The sequence below is a fragment of the Oncorhynchus clarkii genome, chromosome 31, assembly GCF_045791955.1.
Source record: "Oncorhynchus clarkii lewisi isolate Uvic-CL-2024 chromosome 31, UVic_Ocla_1.0, whole genome shotgun sequence".
Lineage (NCBI taxonomy): Eukaryota > Metazoa > Chordata > Actinopteri > Salmoniformes > Salmonidae > Oncorhynchus > Oncorhynchus clarkii.
The window spans coordinates 17680480-17705710 of NC_092177.1; the positions used below are offsets into that span (position 1 = coordinate 17680480).

The window sequence follows — 25231 nt, forward strand, 5'->3', positions numbered from 1 at the left end:
GTTGTTCAGAGGCTGTCCGCGCGCCAGCTTTCCGTCATGGGGCAGATAAGAATGGCTTCAGTCTGGGCCTCAGTAAGAACTTCCGCCAGGTCTTCGGTGATGAAATGAGATACTGGCCATTTCCTGTGTACTCCAGGTATATACTTATTCCCTTATTTTACCAGATAAGTTAACTGAGAAAAATATGATCTATTACAGCATCGACCTGGGTAAGAATGAGCCAATTGGAAGCTGTGGATGATTAGGTGTCCATGATGGTATTAGGGCCAGATTGGGAATTTAGCCAGGACACCGGGGTTAACATGTCTACTCTTACAATAAGTACCATGTGATCTTTAGTGATCAGAGTCAGGACACCCGTTTTAAAATCCCATCAGAAAAATGGCACCCTATGCAGGGAAATGTCCCCAATCACTGCCCTGGGGCATTGGGATCTCCTTAGACCAGAGGGAAGAGTACCCCCTACTGGCCCTCCACACCACTTCCAGCAGCATCTGGTCTCCCATCCAGGACCAACCCTGTTTAGCTTCAGAGGCAAGTAGTGTGATGCAGCAGTGTGATGTTGTACCAGTAGTAGTAGCAGTGTGATGCAGGGTGGTATGCTGCTCGCAAATAAAATATCATGCTATCGACTCTGACTGAACCCACCGTGAAAACACTGACATTCTCAGCTAAACAGAAAGGTCTGGCAAGGCTCTGGACTATACTTTGGGGCTGACAGTGACAGAGAGGAGGGGAGAAGGAAGAACTTGAACTCAATGGTGAACTATGGGGGCAATGAGGGTATAATGTTTCTAAGCGTGAGAGGAGGTTAGTTAGTTGTTAGTTATTAGGAGGATGAAGAGGAAGACTTTTAAACACAGGATTGTGTTTTGTGCTTAGTCTGGGTGATGGGTGCTCCTTCCCAACCTGTCTGGTGAACCAGGATCCTGAGCAGCCCACCTCTCCTGGACACAACCCCCCTCCCAACAAGACGTAAGTATTCATCTCCTGGACACAACCCCCCTCCCAACAAGGCGTAAGTATTCATCTCCTGGACACAACCCCCCACCCAACAAGACGTGTTTTAATCTCCTGGACACCCCCCCCCCATAATACATAGGTATTAATCTCATGGACACAAACCCCCTCCCAACAAGACATAAGTATTCATCCCTCACAGGAAATCACTGTCCTGCCTACACTCTTCATACATTTGGTCCTTTTCCATAAAGATGGTTTTTGGATACAGATGTGAGAGAGTACTTCAGAGTACTTTTCTAACAGTTATTTTGTTAATAGTCCATTGAAATCCATTCATGTACTGATCCTGCCTAATGGTTTGTCCTGTGTTGTGCAGCGTTGTTGGAGAGAGCCACCAGTTCCCAGCCAAACCACTGAGGGAGTCCCAAAGTCGACTGCTGAACAGCGCCCCCTCCTGGACAGAGAACGGGGGAGCAGAGGACAAAGAGAGACGGGGTGGGGGCTCAAATATCTGATGGGAGCCGGGCAAACCCTAACCTTATCTTCATGTCCAGATCCCGGTTCAACCCTAACACTAGCTTCATGTCCAAATCCTGGTTCAACCCTAACACTAGCTTCATGTCCACATCCTGGATCAACCCTAACTCTAGCTTCATGTCCACATCCTGGTTCAACCCTAACTCTAGCTTCATGTCCAGATCCTGGTTCAACCCTAACTCTAGCCTCATGTCCACATCCTGGTTCAAGCTAACTCTAGCTTCATGTCCACATCCTGGTTCAACCCTAACTCTAGCTTCATGTCCACATCCTGGTTCAACCCTAACTCTAGCTTCATGTCCACATCCTGGTTCAACCCTAACTCTAGCTTCATGTCCACATCCTGGTTCAAACTAACTCTAGCTTCATGTCCACATCCTGGTTCAACCCTAACTCTAGCTTCATGTCCACATCCTGGTTCAACCCTAACTCTAGCTTCATGTCCACATCCTGGTTCAACCCTAACTCTAGCCTCATGTCCACATCCTGGTTCAAGCTAACTCTAGCTTCATGTCCACATCCTGGTTCAACCCTAACTCTAGCTTCATGTCCACATCCTGGTTCAACCCTAACTCTAGCTTCATGTCCACATCCTGGTTCAACCCTAAGTCTAGCTTCATGTCCACATCCTGGTTCAACCCTAACTCTAGCTTCATGTCCACATCCTGGTTCAAACTAACTCTAGCTTCATGTCCACATCCTGGTTCAACCCTAACTCTAGCTTCATGTCCACATCCTGGTTCAACCCTAACTCTAGCTTCATGTCCACATCCTGGTTTAACCCTAACTCTAGCTTCATGTCCACATCCTGGTTCAAACTAACTCTAGCTTCATGTCCACATCCTGGTTCAAACTAACTCTAGCTTCATGTCCACATCCTGGTTCAACCCTAACTCTAACTTCATGTCCAGATCCTGGTTCAGCCCTAGCTCTAGCTTCATGTCCACATCCCGGTTCAACCCTAACTTTAGCTTCATGTCCAGATCCCGGTTCAACCCTAACCTTAGCTTCATGTCCAGATCCCGGTTCAACTCTAAACGCTAGCTTCATGTCCAGATCCCGGTTCAACCCTAACGCTAGCTTCATGTCCAGATCCCGGTTCAACCCTAACGCTAGCTTCATGTCCAGATCCCGGTTCAACCCTAACGCTAGCTTCATGTCCAGATCCCGGTTCAACCCTAACGCTAGCTTCATGTCCAGATCTCGGTTCAACCCTAGCTCTAGCTTCCTGTCCAGATCCCGGTTCAACCCTAACCTTAGCTTCATGTCCACATCCCGTTTCAACCGTAACCCTTGCCATGACTCTAACCCCAGACTTATGTCCACTGTTTTTTTTTTTTTTAAATGTTGTCTACAAATCATTATTCTAGGACCATTCTCCAATAACTTAATTAACTGTATGCATGCTGTGTTTTTCAGGCACAAGTAACCCAGCAATGGCCATAGAGAATGAAACATAACCACGGTGAGGAATGAAGACTTGTAAGTGGAATCATAGGTGAGTTGAAAATTGATCTCAATATTTTAAAAATATTATCCACAAAGCTTGAGGTAAAAACGATATGGTTTATTTCTAATGAATCACATAATGCTTATTTCCTTCAACAGGTGATCCCAGTGTTCAGCGTGCCTATGAGAATGTGCAGTTGTGATATCACCATAACCAGTCATCTTTCTTACCATAACACACTGCTGTAGTTAATTGCTGCTTAGAAGGGCTTAGTTTACTGTTGTTTTTGCTCTCACCAGTATCATTGGAAACAGACGATGTAACATTTGAATCCAATGAAGCATTGTTATTGTTGTTTCTAAAGAAATCATTTAACATGGTGGAAACTGGTTTCCTGAAGGCTGAATATTGAGTATGAGATCAAGTTGTGGCCTCGGAAGATTGAAGTTGCATTCCAATTACTTGCCGTGTTTTTTCAAGTTTGGATCTGAAAAGCATAAGAATAGAATGAGAAGTGTTTTATTTTCACTTTGTATAACAGGTGGTTGGTCTAAGAAGCTACATGTGTATGTGTTCAGTACATCTATATTATTTTAGTAAAGGACCCTTGAAGTATTGTTGTATGATTTGATTATCTTGGACTTCGTCTTCAAATTCGTCTATTTTTACTTGTGTAATGTCTAAACTAGAATGACTAACTTGTATTTGTGATTATTGACAGAAACAGTATAAATATTCAATTTTAATGTAATTTTAGAATTTGCCAATACTTAATCCTAAACCAACACGCAAAGATGTATGATAGTGAATGTTGATTCTATGATTGTATAGACATATTAAGAGTAAAAGATGCTTTGTGTGTGTGATTATTGGATGAGATATGCAGTGTTAGGCTTTTTATGGCACTGAACATGAAAGAAGTATTGAAGAGATTAACAACCTGTTGTGATAAAAAAAAAAAATCCTTCAATTAACTTATGCATGCTTCATACTCAGGATGCTAACTAAACACAAGAACATAAATAGTTTCATGTATTATACCAGTTTCTCTCTCTTGGAAACGCAGTAAAATCACTGTTGCATAATAATCATTTGAATAAGGGCTATATTGATATTCTTTGATTTGAAAGGATTCCTGTGTTCCTCTGGTATTGGTGAGGATACCATTGGCTCTTAGACATCACCAATCAGTCTTATTTTTTATGTCAGTGTGCTTGCCATGTCAAGTGCTATTTATTGTCAAACTGCCAGCCAAAGATCCTGTTTTTCTCCAGAGGCCTGACACACTGGCCTATGGTCTTCAAATCCAAGCCTCGGTTTCAGAATGTTTGCTGCATTCTCAATTCAACTCCATTCAAATATGGAAGTGCAGTGGAATAATACAGTGATTGCTCCAGCTGTTTCATTCCTTGTGAGGGTTCTGTTCTGATTGTACTCCTTTGGTCCTTTTACATTACATTTTCTGTTTGGAAATGAGTCATCAGCATCAGTTTGCATCGGTTTTCATTTTGGTAAATGGCTCAAATGTATGCAAAACCATGTCAATCTATATTTTTTTAATACTCTGTGCATGAATGGAGAAAAATACCTTTATGAACATGTACTGTACTGTGATGCCTTATCAGATAAATACAATGATGCCATGTTCAGCCTGTTTATATTGCTATTGACTGTTCTTGTACCTTTCTCCCATATAGGTCTCAATAGCCTATAAGATATATCATTTAAAATATGACTCTTAAACAGATTTCAAACTCACTCAAATCAAGTTCTTATATGTTAGAAAAGTTTGAAGCCTTTATTTACAAAAGCTTTAAAAACAATCTCTCGTATATTGCATTTTTGTTCTTTTTTTTCTTTACATATGGAGGGGAGGGGGGGTCTCGTCACATGAAAAGAACCAACCAGTACAATAAATTAAATATTAAAATAACATTAAAAAAAATGTAGCTACTATTAAGGCTAAGTTTGGTGAAAAAAAACAACTTATTTTCATAATAAAGACAGATGTTAAGTGAAAAAAAATTTAACTTAGAGAAGGCAACAATGAGGAGCATACCAGAAAAACGTAGCTTTTCATATAAAATCATGGATCTGGTTAGGAGCTTTAAAGTGCAAAATTTCTACAGAAAGTTTGAAAAACTAAAATCCCTTGTTTCTCTTCAAGCGCTTCATGTGAAGTCTAAATGAACTAACCAGCCCCTCTAAACTGCTTTCATAGAAAAAACATGATTTTAAGCACAAACACACACCTTGGGTACATCTGGAGATAGGAACTATTGAACCACCAAATTCAACAACCACCTAAAGTAAGAAGCGCTTATGACAAAGAGCTTCCGAAATGGTATATATATATATATATATATATATATATATAATGCTTTTGTTCTTCCATTATTCCAGTCGTCGTAGTAATTGACTAGAGCAGACCATCCAGAAAGATCCCAGTGATGATGTCATGACAGCTGTTTATTGGCTTCCTCCTCGTAGGCGTTCCCTGTGCCGTTCTGGGCGTATGCAGAGCCTGAACCCAGCCCGTACAAGTGACCACAGTACTTCGCATCGTCGATATGATCCTCAAAGAACATCTAAAAAAATATGTGATGTCATCAGATACAATAAAAAGTATACTAGTTTGTAGCTAGGTTTCCACCCAATTGGCGACAGTTTGCAGATTTTAGAATATTCAAAGACAATATGCGCATTTTACCATCAGTGGTGTTTCACCAAACAGACTTGTTGCAAAAAAACTGAAACATTGTGCACATATAATGCACTTTTTCGCTTGAGTTTTCATGTACCGAATAAAAATAAAAAGTTTAATGTGTGTCCATCGATTTTCAACTCTACCAATAGTAATCACAACTGTTGTGTTAAATGTGCCTACTTTGGTCTTGGCACCTGCGCCCAAGCCAACTGCTCGCAAATACAGTGGTTTATTATGGATAAGAACGAGAATATTTTTATTTGTCAAAAGGCAGTCAAGCATCGATCATCACGTTACCAGAATCAGACCCTAGATATTTATTGGAAAGAGCATCAAGATCACTGTGCATTTTCACCACCCTGTGTTATTTCATCTATAGCCTAATGAACTGCATGCTTTCCCGAGTTGTAGTGGGAGGACCACACACATCGCGTGACTCCAAGTTTACATTGATATGATGGTTAATATATTAATATTTGCCCATAAAGGCGTTTCCACCACCACTTCTCGCATAATTAATTTTACTGACACAAAAATATGTTACCAAGTCAAACGAACAAATTATCTGTCAGAATTTATAAAATTGTACTGAAACTTCCTGTTTCCATCACAGCTGTCAGGATTAAAAAAAAATACGGTATGACTTTACTCCCATAAAAACTGTGGATGGAAATGTGGTTAGTGAAAGTAGTATATGTTTATCTCTTTAATACCATCTGGTGGCTCTTTGAAGAAATGCAAGCTGTGAGTCATCTCCCTGTTCTATGATCCATTCACACAAACATCTCAGTACCAACCCTATTCCCTTTATAGGGCACTACTTTGATCTGGGCCCACAGGGCTCTGGTCAGAGGTAGTGAACTATACAGTACCATTCAAAAGTTTGGACACACAAACTTATTCAAAGGTTTTCCTTTATTGTTACTATTTTCTACATTGTAAAAATGGGGCGGCAGGTAGCCTAGTGGTTAGAGCATTGGGCCAGTAACCAAAAGGTTGCTGGATCGAATCCCTGAGCTGACAAGGTAAAAATCTGTTGTTCTGCCCCTCAGTTAACCCACTTTTCCTCGAGCGCCGACGACGTCGATCTCAATTACGGCACCTCTCTGATTCAAAGGGGTTAAATGCGAAAGATATCAGTTGAATGCTGACTAGGCTGCCTAGGTCCCCCTTTCCCAAGAAATGTGTTATTTTAAAACTATGAAATAACACATTTCATAGTTTCATTTAGTAAAAAAAGTGTTAAACAAATCAAAATATATTTTATATTTGAGATTCTACAAAGTGGTCCCTCCCTTCTTGCCCAATAATGTTGGTACCATGTTGTTGTTGTTATTTTCTTAGGTCTCTATGTATGTGTTGTCTCTTGTTGTGATGTGTGTTTTGTCCTGTATTTTTATTTAATTGATAATTATTTTAATCCCCCGCAGGACACCGTTTTGTCCTTAACTGTCCTAGTTAAATAAAGGTTAAATAAAATAAAATGACAGCTTTGCAAAATTGACATTCGCTCAACCAGCTTCATGAGGTAGTCACCTGGAATGCATTTCAATTAACAGGTGTGCCTTGTTAAAAAGTTAATTTCTTTCCTTTTTAATGGGTTTGAGCCAATCAGTTGTTTTGTGACAAGGTAGGGGTGGTGTATAATTGTTTTGTGACAAGGTAGGACTTGGTAAAAGACCAAGTCCATATTATGGCAAGAACAGCTCAAATAAGCAAAGAGAAATGACAGTCTATCATTACTTTAAGACATGGTCAGTCAATTTCTTCAAGTGCAGTCACAAAAACCATCAAGCGCTATGATGAAACCTGCTCTCATGAGGACGGCCACAGGAAAGGAAGATCCAGAGTTACCTCTGCTGCAGAGGATAAATTAATTTGAGTTACCAGCCTCAGAAATTGCAGCCCAAATAAATGCTTCACAAAATTCAAGTATCAGACATCTGAACATCAACTGTTCAGAGGAGACTGCATGAATCAGGCATTCATGGTGAAATTGCTGCAAAGAAACCACTACAGTGCCTTGCAAAAGTATTCATCCCCCTTGGCGTTTTTACTATTTTGTTGCATTACAACCTGTAATTTAAATAGATTTTTATTTGGATTTAATGTAATGGACATACACAAAATAGTCCAAATTGGTGAAGTGAAAAAAATGACTTGTTCCATAAAATAAAACATTTAAAAAAGTAAAAGTGGTGCGTGCATATGTATTCAACCCTTTGCTATGAAGCCCCTAAATATCTGATGCAATCAAATACCTTCAGAAGTCACATAATTAGTTAAATAAAGTCCACCTGTGTGCAATCTAAGTGTCACATGATCTTAGTATATATACACCTGTTCTGAAAGGCCCCAGAGTCTGAAACACCACTAAGCAATGGGCACCACCAAGCAAGCGGCACCATGAAGACCAAGGAGCTCTCCAAACAGGTCAGGGACAAAGTTGTGGAGAAGTACAGATCAGGGTTGGGTTAGACAAAAACATCAAAAACTTCAAACATCCCACGGAGCACCATTAAATCCATTATTAAAACATGGAAATAATATGGCACCACAACAAACCTGCCAAGAGAGGGCCGCCCATCAAAGCTCACAGACCAGGCAAGGAGGGCATTAATCAGAGGCCACAAAGAGACCAAAGACAACCCTGAAGGAGCAGCAAAGCTCCACAGTGGAGATTGGAGAATCCGTCCATAGGACCACTTTAAGCCGTACACTCCACAGAGCTGGGCTTTACGGAAGAGTGGCCAGAAAAAAGACATTGCTTAAAGAAAAAAATAAGCAAACACGTTTGGTGTTCGCCAAAAGGCATGTGGGAGACTCCCCAAACATATGGAAGAAGGTACTCTGGTCAGATGAGACTAAAATGTAGCTTTTTGGTCATCAAGGAAAATGGTATGTCTGGCGCAAACCCAACACCCCTCATCACCCGAGAACACCATCCCCACAATGAAGCATGGTGGTGGCAGCATCATGCTGTGGGGATGTTTTTCCATCGGCAGGGATTGGGAAATTGGTCAGAATTAAAGGAATGATGGATGGCGCTCAAATACAAGCGCTAAATATTTTAATTCCAGGTTGTTAACAAAATAGTAAAAATGCCTAGGGGAGGTGAATACATTCGCAAGCCACTGTACTTAAGAATATCAATAAGAAGAAGAGACATGCTTGGGCCAAGAAACACGAGCAATGGACATTAGGCCGGTGGAAATCTGTCCTTTGGTCTGATGAGTCCAAATTTGAGATTTTTGGTTCCAACCGCCGTGTCTTTGTGAGACACAGAGTAGGTGAACGGATGTACTCCGCATGTGTGGTTCCCACCGTGGAGCATTGAGGTGTGATGGTGCTTTGCTGGTGACACTGTCAATGAATTATGTATAATTCAAGGCACACTTAACCAGCATGGCTACCACAGCATTATGCAGCGATACGCCATCCCATCTAGTTTGCGCTTAGTGGGACTATCATTTGTTTTTCAACAGGACAATGACCCAACACACCTCCAGGCTGTGTAAGAGCTATTAGACCAAGGAGGAGCGTGATGGATTGCTGCATCAGATGACCTGGCCTCCACAATCACCCGACCTCGACCCAATTGAGATGGTTTGTGATGAGTTGGACCGCAGAGTGAAGGAAAAGCAGCCAACAAGTGCTCAGCATATGTGGGAACTCCTTCAAGACTGTTGGAAAAGCATTCCTCATGAAGCTGGTTGAGAGAATGACAAGAGTGTGCAAAGCTGTCATCAAGGCAAATGGTGGCTGGCTACTTTGAATAATCTAAAATATATTTTGATTTGTTTAACACTTTCTTTTTTGGTTACTACACGTGTTATTTCATAGATGTGATATCTTCACTATTATTCTACAATGTAGAAAATAATAAAAAATCAATTTAAACCCTTGAATGAGTAAGTGGTGTGTCATAACCTTTGACTGGTACTGTATATTGAATAGGGTTTCATTTGGGACACACACATGGACAGAGTACCTCTCTCATCTTGAAGAATGCCATGCCTGTCAGTAGTGAGTCTGAGCCAGCTTGGTGCTGGGGGCCAATCCTCTCCAGCTCCAGCTGTTCTGCCACTTCCTGTAGCCCACCCTGTCAATCAAACTCCACCCTGTCACTCACATATTCTGCTAATCTAGCCATCTGGCCATGTCTATAATGCATTTAAAGGCTATCGATTAAGACTTGTGGCCTAGTTAGCTCTCTGAAAACTCATTGAATACAAAGTTGAGTAATACTTTCTTTAACTGTTATGATGTGCTGAAGTTACCTTGAGGTTTTTGCAGCTCTTCATGAGGTACTTGACATCATATATGATGGGGAAGAACAGGCGAAGGATCTCAAAGAAGTCCACTTCCTCTTCGGGCAGGTTAGAGTTGGACAGAATCTTGATTAGATAGCCAAAGTCATAGCCACTGCAAACAGACAAATAAACCAAATGCTTCTTAGGTCTAAGATGATTGATTTTAACAATGGTCAAGTTTGCACCAGATGTGACAAATAACATACATGTGTGGTTAGAATCTGGATCTGATAAGATGGCGCCGAAAAGGAAGCCTGAAGTTTTACATGCTCCTAACCAACTGTGCTATTTTGTTAGTTTTTGCGTTGTTTTAACTTATTTTGTACATAATGTTGCTGCTACCGTCTCTTATGACCGAAAATAACTTCTGGACATCAGAACAGCGATTACTCACCACGAACTGGAAGAAGCTTTTTCCTTTAATGAGTCCGACAAGAAGGGTATTCAGCTTTCCCGGGAACAGGCCCAAATGTCATAATTTGTGTGAAGAAAAGACGGAGAAAAGAGGGCGCAGGTCGGGCTGCCTTCTGAGAATCTGTAGGCGAGCGAGTAAACTCCCACTGCCATCCGTTCTATTTGCAAACATGCAATCATTGGAAAATAAAATTGATGACCTACGATTATCCTACCAACGGGACATAAACAAATGTAATATCTTATGTTTCATAGAGTCGTGGCTGAACGAAGACACGGATAATATAGAGCTGGCGTAATATTCCATGCACCGGCAGAACAGAGAAGAGGCTACTGAGGGGTGGGTGTGTGTGCCTTTTTGTCAAATAACAGCAGGTGCGCAATGTCTAATATTAAAGAAGTCTCGAGGTATTGCTCGCCTGAGGTAGAGTACCTTGTGATAAGCTGACGACCACACTATTTACCAAGAGAGACCTCATCTATATTATTCGTAGCCATCTATGTACCACCACTAACCGATACCAGCAGTAATAGCTCACTCAACCAACTCTATAAGGCCATAAGCAAACAGGAAAATGCTCATCCAGAAGCGGCGCTCCTAGTGGCCGGGGACTTTAATGCAGGCAAAATAAAAACCCGTTTTACCACATTTTTACCAGCATGTCACATGTGCAAACAAAGGAGAACAAAACAACAACTCTAGACCACCTTTACACCACCCACAGAGATGTATAAAAAGTCCTCCCCCGCCCTCCAGTTTACAAGCAAAAACAAAAGCCGGAAGTACCAGTGACTCGCTCAATACGGAAGTGGTCAGATGAAGCGAGGACTGTTTTGCTAGCACAGACTGGAATATGTTCCAGGATTCATCCAATGGCATTGAGGAGTATACCACCTCAATCATCGGCATTGAGGAGTATACCACCTCAATCATCGGCTTCATCGACGTCATCCCCACAGTGACCGTACGTACATATCCCAACCAGAAACCATGGATTACAGGCAACATCCACATCGAGCTAAAGGCTAGAGATGCCGCTTTCAAGGAGCTGGACACAAATCCGGACGCTTACAAGAAATCCTGCTATGCCCTCAGACAAACCATCAAACAAGCAAAGCGTCAATACAGGACTAAGATTGAATCCCACTACACCGGCTTTGACACTCGTCGGATGTGGCAGAGCTTGAAAACTATTACGGACTACAAAGGGAAACCCAGACGCGAGCTGCCCAGTGATGCGAACCTAGCAGACGAGCTAAATGCCTTTTATCCTCGCTTCAAGGCAAGAAACACTGAAGCATGCACGAGAGCACCAGCTATTCTGGATGACTGTGATAACACTCTCGGTAGCCGATGTGAGCAAGACCTTTAAACAACATTCACAAAGCCATAGGGCCAGATGGATTACCAGAACGTGTACTCAAAATATGCACGGAACAACTGGTAAGCGCTTTCACTGACATTATCAACCTCTCCCTGACCGAATCTGTAATACCTACATGTTTCAAGCAGACCACCATAGTCCCTGTGCCCAAGGAAGTGAAGGTAACCTGTCTAAATGATTACCGCCCCATAGCACTCACGTTGGTAGCAATGAAGTGCTTTGAAAGGCTGGTCATGGCTCACATATAGCATCCTCCCAGATATCCTAGACCCACTGCAATTCACATTCCACCCCAACAGATCCACAGATGACACAATCGCAATCCACACTGCCCTTTCCCACCTGGACAAAGGAACACCTATGTGCGAATGCTGTTCCTTGACTACAGCTCAGCATTCAACACCATAGTGCCCACAAGCTCATCATTAAAGTAAGGACCCTGGGACTAAACACTTTCCTCTGAAACTGGATCCTGGACTTCCTGACGGGACGCCCCCAGGTGGTAAGGGTAGGCAACAACACGTCTGCCACGCTGATCCTCAACACTGGGGCCCCTCAGAGGTGTGTACTTAGTCCCCTCCTGTACTCCCTGTTCACCCACGCCCGCCATGGCCAAACACGACTCCAACACCATCATTAAGTTTCTTGACGACACAACAGTGGAAGGCCTGATCACTGACAAAAATGAGACACCCTAAAGGGAGGTCAGAGAACTGACATTGTGGTGCCAGGACAACAACCTCTCCCTCAATGTGAGCAAGACAAATTGTGGACTACAGGAAAAGGCAGGTTGAACAGGCCCCCATTAACATCGACGGGGCTGTAGTGGAGCGGGTCGAGAGTTTCAAGTTCCTTGGTGTCAACATCACCAACGAACTATCATGGTCCAAACACACCAAGACAGTCCTGAAGAGAACACGAAAAAACATTTTCCCCCTCAGGAGCCTGAAAAGATTTGGCATGGGTCCCCAGATCCTCAAAAAGTTATCCAGCTGCACCATCGAGAGCATCCTGACCGGTTGCATCACCGCCTGGTATGGCTATGGCAACTGCTTGGCATCTGACTAAGGCATTACAGAGGGTAGTGCGTACGACCCAGTACATCACTGGGGCCAAGCTTCCTGCCATCCAGGACCTATATAATAAGCGGTGTCAGAGGAAAGCCCATAAAATTGTCAGACTCCAGTCACCCAAGTCATAGACTTTTCTCTGCTACCGCATGGCAAGCGGTACCGGAGCGTCAAGTCTAGGACCAAAAGGCTCCTTAACAGCTTCTACCCCCAAGCCATAAGACTGCTGAACAATTAATTAAATGGCCACCAGACTATTTACATTGATACCCCCCCTCTCCATTTGTTTTGTGCACTGCAGCTAAGCACTATGTATTATCTATGCAGTCACTTCACCCCTACCTACATGTACAAATTACCTCAACTAACATCTACCCCCACACACTGACTCAGTACCGGTACCCCTTGTAATATAGCCTCGTTATTGTTATGTTCATGTTCCTTTTTATTATTTTTTACTTTAGTTAATTTGGCAAATATTTTTTTACTATTCTTAAACTGCACTGTTGGTTAAGGGCTTGTAAGTAAGCATTTCACTTTAAGGTCTACACTTGTTGTATTCGGCGCATGACAAATAAAGTTTGATTTGATTTTAAATGGCCTACCTGTGGAAAGAAAGCCACTTGACGCCCTCACAGAGCACCACCCCTGAGGTCATGAGCAGTTCAGCCAAGTACAATGTCTCGATCCCCTCCTCCTCATGCTTCTTGAACTGGATGCCTGATGTTGTCAAGAGCTCGATGGAGTCCTGTGCATACATGTCCTCCCTGACGACGGAAAGGGAGACACCTGTCACACTCACACCTAGGCTAAACATTTATAACAGGGTTTCTTAAACTGTGGGTCGGGACCCAAAGTGGCTCCTGGGCATGTGAGAGGTGGGTCGCGAGTCATGAGAATATTAACACAATTTCTTCTTCATTTGGGTAGTTGGAACAAGATATGGGTCAAAGGAAGATAGTAAATGTATATATTTTGTGTCAAGAGCCAAAAAAGTTTAAGAACCCCTGATTTATATCAATGAATGTAATGGCTATAAGAACAAGGGGTACACTAAGCATGACAAAGTTGTTGTTGCTGTGTAAGTGGATGCAGTCCAACTATATATATATATATATATATCTCTTCTTCAATGTCTGAGACTGCTGATAAGCCTTTAGGTTTTACTTCCACAATAGAAACAAGTTACATGTAAACAACAAAATACTCAAAACACTGTCTTCAGTGCCTCACTAAAACAAACATGAAAATAAAACAGTACCTGCGATATGCTCGAAAGCATTTATGAAATATGTCAATATAAACATTTGAAAAATGACTTGAGGCACTAGGAAAAAAGCAAGTCAATTAGCTCGTTGAGAAAGTAAGCAGCTCATGTGACAGGTGCAGCCTATTTGGTGGCTCAAGTGAAAGTCTTGGCCACATGGTTTCTAAACAATCTTGGTCACATTGTCCTTTACCTGAATGGTGTGCAGGCAGTGCAGCTTCAGTATGACAATGTTCACGCCTGTATGGAGGTCCTGAACTAGCTCTGGTCCAGGGCGTTCAATGTGGCTTGCTGACATTGAGCCTTCAAATGGCTTGGCCCAGAAGTAGTCATGAGCGTGACCCTGATTGTGTGCAGTATCAACACTGAACATAGGCCTGTTCTTGCCTTGGTTTCATACATCATATGAGCAGGTTTTTTGTGCCTTTGCCCATCAGTCCAGACATGTAAACTAGTCAAACTCCATACTACAATAATATCACCTCAATAACAGACTACATCAAATGGACTTCCTTTTTGTAGTTACTTTAATGCAGAAATCTCAAGTTATAAAAATGTAATTCCTCAAGAAAGTACCGTACAATACATATAAACATTACAATCATCTTTAAAACCTTTCATGGTAAAAACAAAAAGGTTCTTCCTTTTCTCCTAGTGCCTCCAAAGAGCCGTTGCTATGAAACTTCCCCTGTTCTGTAGGTGCTGTACAAGACATATAGCTGAGTTCTCTAACATGGGCAAGTCAAGTCTTGATACAAGACATGAAAATTAGTTGAACATTGATAGACATAGAAAGGGGAACGCTTACGTGAGGTTAAACTTAAAATTGAACTGCCATGTTGAAGTTCCCGGTGGATATTCACCCTGTTCATTCATAAAGGTAAGGCCCAGCTGGATAATCTTTAGCAAGTCTACATTACATCGCAGTAACTGGTACTGGTAGTCAGCATTGCTTCTGAACTCTCCAATCGGTCTCGCAACTACACCTGGAAACTCTGTGTCCTATGAACAGAACACAAAGCAATAGAGAAGGCAGAAATGGAGCAGCAGCACAATGTTCAGCAAATATCTGTCAGTGTCAACCAAGATGCCTTTAATCAGAACTCTTCATAACTTACCATGGCAATGTAGTTGTATTTTCGAATGACCTGGCGGATCCTTTTGAGTTCTTCATCCAGGTTGTCAGCCCAAACCTCACATATTCTTTGGCTATGATCCACAGTAGCCGCGGGCATAATGCCAGCTCTACAAGCAAGGCATCAAAAACAAACAAACAAACTCTCAATCGAGAAAATGACCATGGAATTGTGGTCCTTCTTTATTTGTTTGACCTGGAGATAAACAACAAACAATGTCCGGTTACACAATAACCCTGTGCGATTTCTTGCCACATACTCGATGGTTACATTAAAACATCTAGCTAACGTTAACTAGATTTGCCAGGAGAATTACAGACATCTAACGTTAGCTAGCTAATATACTGTGTAACATACTGCCTAAGCTAGATAGCTAATGCTGTAGCTAACAATATTGCTGTTAGGAGGACTTGACTATGCTTTGATGTTATTGGGGCAAATAACTGGCTAGCTACTTTTTTAGCAGGCTGTGATGACAGGCGATCTAGTTATCGAACTGAGCTAACTTACCTGTCCCACTAGCTAGTTAGCTAGCAGTTCACTAGCTAATTAGCTAGCAGTCTGCTAACCTTAGAGTGGGGACAGGATGCGTTTCTCTTCAGATACAATGATATCATAGTGTTTCATCGCCTCTTATAATGCCCAACCCTAGCACCTGTCAGCTACCGTTAGCCAGCTGGCTAAAATATGTGGCTGGCTAGCAAATCTAGCTAACGTTAACTTACTAGCTAACCAACTCCTAATAGGGCTTGAATTTCAACCTTCCCGACTTAGCATTCGCTAAATAAGGGTTGTGCAATTACAAGTGAACAGTTAAAAAACTCCCAATTACCTTGTTTAAAAACGGTCAGGGCCTTTAAACTAACTTTTAAACAGTTTTATATTCCAAATACCGACAGTCATTGATATCAACCCACAGCTGCCACCTCTGAACCTCCATTACAACGTCATCACGCACGCAGTGACGTCACGAATGTATGCACGTTGGCCTTTGGAGTCCTAGGACGGGGGCGTATTCATTACGCCGATTCTGTTCCGAAACGTTTGTTAAACGGAAGCAAACGGAACGAAATGGGCGGGACTTACCTGAATTTGTCCAATAGAACGTCTCGTTTTAGTTTGCAACTGTTTGGACTAATGTAATACACCCCTGGTTCCTTTTCGTCTCTACGTCTTCTTCTAGGTTTATTGGCAGACTACACCCCAACATTTGTCTGGCCGCCTCCTAGTGGGCAGGTTGAAAAAATTTACATTGTGGGAGTGGGCAAAAATATCCATACAGAACAGGGCCATAACTACCAGGGGAGAACGACTCAACCTTCGCATTGACGATTTCAAGCTGAAGGCCGTCCACGGTACTGCAGGCTTTGTTTCCAGAAAACAGGATCCCCATTATACTAACTAAGCATTTAGTTGGATGATGTATACAAGGAGTAGGCAACCCTGGTACAGCATGTGGGACAAGTCAGAGCTCAGTAATTGAGTTGGAGGGGTATTCAGGTGGATTTTCCCCATGCGTATGGGTAAATACCACCTTCCCACTTAGTTATGAACGTAGCATAAGCAAGCAGAAAATATCCATCAAAAACTTGAATGTTGAATCAACTTTCATAAATATACTTTTTGTTTATAAGGTAAGGCAAAAGTCTTAATCCCAAGAATGTTCAATCTTTATTTAATGCACAAGTCCTCTTATAGCTTTAGTGGTCTTTTCTAGTGAACGTTTAACACAATCAAATCAATTCATTTACAAATTAATTAAATAAAAATAAATATTTATGTTGTAATATTCCTTTGAAATAGGATATAGATAGGACATATTATGTATATTCTTTATACAAATAAAACAACATGCAATGCTTACAATAGCAGTAGATATTATTCCACAAGACATTCAGTACCTGTGCTTTGACAGTGAAACCTAAGCTGTTTGAACAGAATTGTGATCATTCTGTTGGGTGAGATGCACAAAGCTACTCTCCTCCCTGCGTGTCCATCCCCTAGTACTAGCATGCCAATATCTCCACATGCTACAGCCTGCTGGGTTGGTTCAGTAGCTTCGTGAGTTACAGCATGCACAATGAGCCCAGTGAACCAGATGGAATGGCTTTGGTTATAAAACTACACTAAATTAGGAGAGGTTTACTGCATGAGTATAATGACAAATTTGGCATTTGATATCATGTTTTGGTTTACAGTGCACTTGAAAGATTTTTAGTCCAAATTGAATTTTTAAATATATTATTATCATATTACACATTTGCATAAATATATAACATTAAATATTTTATTTAGTTGTAAAGCTTCTGACGAAATCCATTCATTTCTTCTTAAGTATGGAATACCATAAACCACATGAAAAGTAAAAACTCTACACAAATAACACACATACAGATCAGATACACTTGTCATTTCACTGACTAATCATTCCCAACAGTTAGTCAGTTTATAATACCCATTGCGCAATTGCCCATTAAAGTGCACCTCTCTTCCCTCTGACAACATTAATGTCACTACTGCTCAGGCAGCAGAGTAGGCAGCCTCATCAGGGTCCTTGGCACTGTCCTCACTTGGCGGGGAGCTGAAGTCTGCTATGCCCGACTCCTGGTCATCACTGTTGGTGGAGAGGTCTGGGTCGGACGGTTTGCGGCGCTCCCCTGGTCGGGGGAGGATCAGAAGACTGCTCTCAGGCCCCATCTGCTGGCAGGGTGATGAACTGAGGAAGTCTCCCAGTCCGCTGTAGTCCCCTGGGGTGTTGGCCAAACCCAGGCAGCTCTCTGAGGGGGGAGAGGCCCACACCGTGTGGCTCCTATCCAACATGTTAGTTTTTGTCTGGATGCTCTTCCCCTGCTCCTTCTCCAACATGGCTATTTTCTAGGGTGGATAACACTACATAATATTAGAAAAAAAACTAAGACAAGAACAGCGACTTCAATCAAATGGTCCTGGTCAAAAGTAGTGCACGAAATAGGGAATAGAGTGTGATTTGGGACATAGCCTATATCATCAGCCCTCCTGTCCTGCCTTACCTCCTCGTGGGAGACAAGCTGCTCCTCCAGCTGCTGTGTCTCCTCTCTGATGGCCATCAGGTAGTCTATCACAGACTGGCGAGGATGCATGCCTCTGTCAAAACGGTTGTATAAGGCCCTCCAGAACCTACACACACAGGCACACAGACACACAGACACACACACACACACACACACACACACACACACACACACACACACACACACACACACACACACACACACACACACACACACACACACACACACACACACACACACACACACACACACACACACACACACACACACACACACAGTTTATACATATTCAATACAGTTGAGAAAAATAGTGGAGAAATACTACTTGTCCTTAAATATGCACAACCTACTTAAAACAGTAGGGGGCGGTAACTGGGCGCAGAACCCCCTGAGTCTGGCTGTGGTCAGGTCTGTACAGGGGGTTGATGTGGTCAGTCCTGTTCTCCCACAAGTAGGTCCACAGAGAATGGGTCTTCTCCTGATGCCTGACAACACAAAAACACATCTCACATGTCAACTATAGACACAAACATCACACATGTCAACTACAGACACACACATCACACATGTCAACTACAGACACACATCACACATGTCAACTACAGCCACACACATCACACATGTCAACTACAGCCACAAACATCACACATGTCAATTACAGCCACACATGTCAACTACAGCCATACATATCACACATGTCAATTACAGCCACACACATCACACATGTCAACTACAGCTCAACACAAAACACACCACACATGTCAACCAGTTTGTCAACCAGTTGGAGGCTTCTCTGAAGAGAAAGGGGAGGACCATACTCCTCAGTAAATTTGATAAAAATAAAAATAGCGAAACATTACAAAAGTAATCCTTTTTAGATAAAACTATACATGTCACCAAATAATTGATTAAAAAAACACTGTTTCGCAATGAAGGTCTACAGCAGTCTCAACAGCACTCTGTAGTGTAGCACCATGGTGTAGCCAGAGGACAGCTAGTTTCCGTCCTCTGGGTATATTGACTTCAATACAAAACCAAGGAGGCTCGTGGTTCTCACCCCCTTCCTTAGACTTACACAGTAATTATGACAACTTCCGGAGAACATCCTCCAACCTATCAGAGTTTTTGCAGCATGAACTGACATGTTGTCCACCCAAAAGGATCAGAGAATGAATCTAGTACTGAAAGCATAAGCTACAGCTAGCTAGCACCCAAAAGAGTTCTACCTGGAACCAAAAATAGTTCTCCTATGGGGACAGCCGAAGAACCTTTGTGGAACCCTTTTTTCAAAGAGTTTAGCTATATTTCTGAAAACAAATTCACTTTCACTTACTCCGGCTCAAACAGAGAAGGATTCTATGTTACCTTTGGCTATCCAATACTGGAACTCTTCTAAGTCAAGTTAAGCTTTTGGCTTTATTAATGTATTGCCACCTGGGCACGCCAGTGTAATTGCTAAACTGCTTGCTGCTGTAACTGTACACTGTACTGCATGATTGTAGCAGGTTTACTAACGCGTTAGTTCTAGTAGCTATGTTTACTTGACGTTAGCTAATATGGTGACAACGGTATAGTAGTTAAACGGAACCAAACAAGGATAAACATACCTACATTTGTCTAATAGAAACACTTGTTTGTAACTGTTGGACTAATGATTACAACCTAGATCAGCTAGATGCAGGCAAGAGTGTGCAAGACGGTATTGAATGTGTCAATATCTGTTACATGGATTACTCAAATTTCTCTCGATTTGTGCACTATGTTGTAAACCTTCATTCATAGGCTAGGTTGTAGCAACCTCATGACGGGTATAGGGAAAATTAGAGTATCATGTAGTAGCCTAAACCTACCGCTGTTACATTGAACTGGGTGAATATAATATGAATGACAGTCATCCAATATGCCATATAAGGCCATTCTCAAAAAAACGGCACCGACCAACTACAGCTCAACACAAAATGTATCATTCCAAAATTATTCTGACTGAGAAAGAAATAATGTGTGTGTGAATTCCTGCTCTCTTTTGTCTGGTCTGACTGAAGCTGTTCACATCTCTTGTATTGGCTAGCCCAGTAGGCCTATTTGTTTAAATCTGTGTCTCATGTTAGGTGAATTTGAACACTATTATATCTGAAATAATAAGCAAAAAAGCCTTAACATTTCAGTAAATAGTTTAGATTAGTTATGTGTGAAGTCACAGTCAGTTTCAAAAATTCAAGACAAGGAACGGCAAATTGACAGACTTCTATCTATTACCTTAGCTCTGCTCTCTCTTTCTGGTTATTATCTATGCCCCGCCCTCTCCTTCTGGTTATTACCTAACCTCCGCCCTCTCCTTCTGGTTATTACCTAAGCTCCGCCCTCTCCTTCTGGTTATTAACTAACCTCCACCCTCTCCTTCTGGTTATTACCTCCGACCTCTCCTTCTGGTTATTACCTAAGCTCCGCCGTCTCTTTCTGGTTATTACCTAAGCTCCGCCGTCTCCTTCTGGTTATTAATTAAGCTCTGACTTCTCCTTCTTGTTATTACCTAACCTCCGCCCTCTCCTTCTGGTTATTACCTCCGACTTCTCCTTCTGGGTATTACCTAAGCTCCGCCGTCTCCTTCTGGTTATTACCTAAGCTCCGCCGTCTCCTTCTGGTTATTACCTAAGCTCTGTCCTCTGCTTCTGGTTATTACCTAAGCTCCGACTTCTCCTTCTGGTTATTACCTAACCTCCGCCCTCTCCTTCTGGTTATTACCTAAGCTCCGACTTCTCCTTCTGGTTATTACCTAAGCTCTGTCCTCTCCTTCTGGTTATTACCTAAGCTCCGTCCTCTCCTTCTGGTTATTGCCTATGAAGTTTCCGTACTGGCAGGAGTAGATGTGGTTGTGGATGGTGATGAGGAACCTCTCGTTGTACTCGAAGGCACAGGGGAACTGCTCCGACAGCTGCCACACACACTCCAGGAACTGGTCTATGACCGGGGACACCTCCTTGGGGTCTCCATCCAGGTGGTTGTATCTGAGGGGAGAGGGCAACATGGGCAGCCTGCTTCCCAAATGGCACCCTATTCCCTATATAGTGTACAACTTTTGATTTTGTTGCTAAAGGAAATAATTATATCTGCAAGAAAACACAATAGTTCACACCTGTGAGAGAATTTGTGTCCAAAGGAAACCCAGTCTCTTTCAATGAGAACCTGAATACAGGGGAATAAAATATGATTTACTTATGCATGAGGATGCCAGAAGGTGTTATTTGTATATAACTTGGGTCTAAACCTGTTTCATCACTTTCATCTTTGTTTCACAGCTTACACTTGGACAGTAAAGAGTACAAATATTACAGATAGAGAGACAGTTGGCACCATGAGAAAGCTTGAACTTCCTCACCCAATGTGTGGGGTGGTTTTCTACTAAGTCTCAAGATGATTGTAAGAAGTCAGGCTTCCTGTCACAGTAACTTTTTTCCATGGAGATGCCTTTTGGCAGAAACCCAGTCAGACAGAGCAAATCCTCATGATCAAAGAATCCAGAACCATAAGCACAGCACGGACCTACTTACATTACCGTCCAAGAGGACGTGATCAACTACAATCACACCGTAATTTAACAGTATGTCAACATCAATGTGCTTACATGTCAATAAAAATGTGAAAAACTAAAACATAGCCAGAAACGAAGGGAAAAGGAATGTTCTTCATTTCAAATGAAGTGCCATCTATTCAAACACGTATTGAGCGCTAGTGGCTACTAGGTAGAGGAGGTTTTAAACATGAATCATTACAAACCTGCTGATCATGTGTTAAGAGCTGTCTGTAGGAAATAATAGTTAGGGTAATTATTTCTATGAATATGACATACATGAACCCATACACTATAAACTGACTATAGGTTCAAGATGTACACTAGTGAATATGCAGATACCCTGCTCAGAGAGACAGTAGGGGATGTACCATGAGTCCTTTGAGAGTCCTGTAGTAGGGGTCCAGGAGCACGGAGGCCACAGAGCACACCTGAGCAGTACGATCCCAACCGTCTGAGCAGTGGACCAAGACACTGACGCCATCCTCTGCAACGGCCTACACATGCATGCATGCACGCACGCAGACACGAGAGAGAGAGAGTCTGAAAAACAATAACTTAACCCTCCTGCTGTGTTCCCGTCGAATTGGACCGATTTACACGTTTTCTCTCTGAAAAATTTAGTTAATTTAATCTGATTGTTTATAAGGTTCCATCACTTTGTCCACATTGGGCATCTGAACACACAATATACATTTTGATGATTTTCATTACATTTTGGGTGTTTTATTTAACATTTGTACACCTGTGGTGTTCCCAGTCAAAGATGACCGGTAATTAGAAATGAATGGGTGAGACTACAATTAGTGTATAAAATTGAATTCAGGCATATGCCCATTCATCAGATGGATGCACTTCCTCTCCCAGACCCCCACATGCATGTGTGTTTGAGGGCACACACACACACACACACACACACACACACACACACACACACACACACACACACACACACACACACACACACACACACACACACACCTCACACCCCTTCTTCACTTCCATGGCAACCCCTACGGGATGAATCTTTCCCCCACAGGAACCACACCTGTTGGCATTCTCACAAACAATTGCAACATTGTTTCAATAATATTTAGAACTTTTCTCACAGCTCTGGTATATAAAGCTTTTTTGAGGCCATGCTCACAATTAATTATGTGGCAGCACAATGACCAAATTATATAGTGTATGTGAGGCTCTTGATTATATCTTTGATCATGATACTGGTGAGGACGAGAGTCCTTGTTAAACTTTGACACAAAGTAGTCTGTGATAAATAGCACAATGTGTTTCATCTGAGTATTTGTTATAGTCAAAATAATCCATACACTGTGCTTTTTTTAAACTCAAAACGAGTTGTATGAGCTCAGGTCAATGAGGCCTACAGGCCATAAATAGCAAATAGAAGATAAAAAAAACTGTTCACAAGAACTTAAGTTGATAAAAAGATCTAACACAACATTAGGCGGTAATATATGCATTATTATGGATTTACAATCAGCTATAATGGGTTGGTCATTTTGGACCGGGAATACAGAATTAATTAACATGAAAAGAACACAACAGGAGGGTTAAGTGTAGCACTGAGACAGACAGAGGGGATTATCGTCCAGACAGACTAACCTTGGCGATGAAGATGCCAGCATCCAGGACAGCTTTGATGTGTTTTAGCCAGCCTGAGCTTTCCAGACCCTCCAGGAACTCTGACATGGAGGGGGACCATGCCTCACTCACTGCAGGGGAAAACACACCGGGGTCAGTGGTAGACGCGGATACGGTTACAAATTCCCCATAATTCCCCGGTTTTCCAGAAATCATGATTGGAGGATTCAAAGATTTTCTGCTTATTCCTTCCTGATTCCAGGAATCTTCTAACTGGGATTTCTGGAAAACTTTGAAATTCCAAGGTTTTTCTTTATTTTGACTATTTCCTATATTGTAGAATAATAGTGAAGACATCAAAACTATGAAATAACAATCATGTAGTAACCAAAAAAGTGTTAAACAAATCAAAATACATTTGAGATTTTTCAAAATAGCTACACTTTGCCTTGATGACAGCTTTGTACACTCTTGGCATTCTATCAACCAGCTTCATGAGGAATGTTTTTCCAAGAGACTTGAAGGAGTTCCCACATATGCTGAGCACTTGTCGGCTGTGGTCCGACTCATCTCAAACCATCTCAATTGGGTTGAGGTTGGATGATTGTGGAGGCCAGGTCATCTGATGCAGCACTCCATCACTCTCCTTCTTGGTCTAACAGCCCTTACACAGCCTGGAGCTGTGTTTTGGGTCATTGTTCTGTTGAAAAACAAAAGATAGTCCCACGAAGCGCAAACCTGATGGGATGGCGTATTGCTGCAGAATGCTGTGGTAGCCATGCTGGCTAAGTGTGCCTTGAATTCTAAATAAATCACTGACAGTGTCACCAGCAAAGCACCCCCACACCATCACACCTCCTCCTCCATGCTTCACGGTGGGAACCACACATGCGGAGATCATCCGTTCACCTACTCTGCGTCTCACAAAGACACAGAGGCTGAAACCAAACAACCAATCATCAGGCCAAAGGACAGATTTCCACCAGTCTAATGTCAATTGTTTGTGTTTCTTGGCCGGAGCAAGTCTCTTCTTCTTATTGGTGTCCTTTAGTAGTGGTTTCTTTGAAGGCCTGACTCACACAGTCTCCTCTGAACAGTTGATGTTGAGATGTGTCTGTTACTTGAACTCTGTGAAGCATTTATTTGGGCTGCAATTTCTGAGGCTGGTAACTCTAATGAACTTATCCTCTGCAGCAAAGGTAACTCTGGGTCTTCCTTTCCTGTGGCGGTCCTAATGAGAGCCAGTTTCATCATAGAGCTTGATGGTTTTTGCGACTGCACTTGAAGAAACTTTCAAAGTTCTTGAAATTTTTCAGATCGACTGACCTTCAAGTCATAAAGTAATGATGGACTGTCGTTTCTCTTTGCTTATTTGAGCTGTTCTTGCCATAATATGGACTTGGTCTTTTACCAAATAGGGCTATATTCTGTATACCACCCCTACCTTGTCACAACACAACTGATTGGCTTAAATGCATTAAGGAAAGAAATTCCATAAATTAACTTTTAACAAGGCACACCTGTTAATTTGAAATGCATTCCAGGTGACTACCTCATGAAGCTGGTTTGAATAATCTCAAATATAAAATATATTTTGATTTGTTTAACACTTCTTTGGTTACTACATGATTCCATATGTGTTATTTCATAGTTTCGATGTCTTCACTATTATTCTACTATGTAGAAAATAGTAAAAACAAAGAAAAACCCTTGAATGAGTAGGTATGTCCAAACTTTTGACTGGTACTGTATGTTTTCTTCCCAATATG

At 41.9% G+C, this 25231-nt stretch overlaps 3 protein-coding genes across 8 annotated transcripts in view; 1 reads left to right on the top strand and 2 right to left on the bottom strand.

The window, feature by feature from the left end:
- Positions 1-4599, top strand: part of LOC139390539 (zinc finger DHHC-type palmitoyltransferase 2) — a 26701-nt gene extending 22102 nt beyond the window's left edge. For both annotated transcript variants that reach the window (XM_071137721.1, XM_071137722.1), the window contains 5 exons: positions 10-136; positions 883-975; positions 1340-1458; positions 2920-2998; positions 3109-4599. In XM_071137721.1, the coding sequence (XP_070993822.1) occupies positions 10-136; positions 883-975; positions 1340-1458; positions 2920-2960 (380 nt within the window). In that variant the 3' untranslated portion in view covers positions 2961-2998; positions 3109-4599. The remainder of the gene's footprint in view (positions 1-9; positions 137-882; positions 976-1339; positions 1459-2919; positions 2999-3108) is intronic.
- On the bottom strand, positions 3205-16207 carry LOC139390541 (CCR4-NOT transcription complex, subunit 7). 4 transcript variants are annotated; one of them, XM_071137726.1, is made up of 7 exons: positions 16075-16198; positions 15225-15437; positions 14915-15108; positions 13445-13606; positions 9938-10082; positions 9649-9759; positions 3205-3437 (listed from the first exon to the last, which is right to left on the bottom strand). In XM_071137726.1, exons 2-7 carry the CDS (start codon positions 15339-15341, stop codon positions 3426-3428), a joined length of 741 nt encoding a protein of 246 aa, XP_070993827.1. In that variant the 5' UTR covers positions 15342-15437; positions 16075-16198; the 3' UTR covers positions 3205-3425. The 4 variants fall into 4 exon arrangements, with proteins under 4 accessions (XP_070993827.1, XP_070993824.1, XP_070993825.1 ...); XM_071137723.1 differs by lacking the exon at positions 3205-3437 and adding an exon at positions 4723-5538 and having other exon boundaries at positions 16075-16207; XM_071137724.1 differs by lacking the exon at positions 3205-3437 and adding an exon at positions 5195-5538 and having other exon boundaries at positions 15225-15351; positions 16075-16188.
- A 687-nt stretch (positions 16208-16894) lies between these two features.
- Positions 16895-25231, bottom strand: part of LOC139390996 (myotubularin related protein 7a) — a 29890-nt gene continuing 21553 nt past the window's right edge. Inside the window, exons 8-14 of one of the 2 annotated variants that reach the window (XM_071138450.1) lie at positions 23484-23593; positions 22232-22357; positions 21426-21475; positions 21097-21297; positions 18643-18777; positions 18272-18398; positions 16895-18116 (exon numbers count right to left, since the gene is read on the bottom strand). In XM_071138450.1, the coding sequence (XP_070994551.1) occupies positions 17763-18116; positions 18272-18398; positions 18643-18777; positions 21097-21297; positions 21426-21475; positions 22232-22357; positions 23484-23593 (1103 nt within the window). In that variant the 3' untranslated portion in view covers positions 16895-17762. Of the gene's footprint in view, positions 18132-18271; positions 18399-18642; positions 18778-21096; positions 21298-21425; positions 21476-22231; positions 22358-23483; positions 23594-25231 lie in introns of both variants that reach the window. The other variant, XM_071138453.1, reaches the window with a different exon arrangement.

What these genes read in the sequence shown, in the direction of transcription:
- LOC139390541 (XM_071137723.1), bottom strand. Translation starts at nt 15,341, where the DNA reads ATGCCCGCGGCTACTGTGGATCATAGCCAAAGAATATGTGAGGTTTGG. An exon ending in AATTTTAAGTTTAACCTCAC is followed by an intron (nt 13,607 to 14,914) that starts GTAAGCGTTCCC and finishes TTCCGTCGTCAG; the next exon opens with GGAGGACATGTATGCACAGG. An exon ending in CATTCTTCAAGATGAGAGAG is followed by an intron (nt 5,539 to 9,648) that starts GTACTCTGTCCA and finishes ATATTTTTTTAG; the next exon opens with ATGTTCTTTGAGGATCATAT.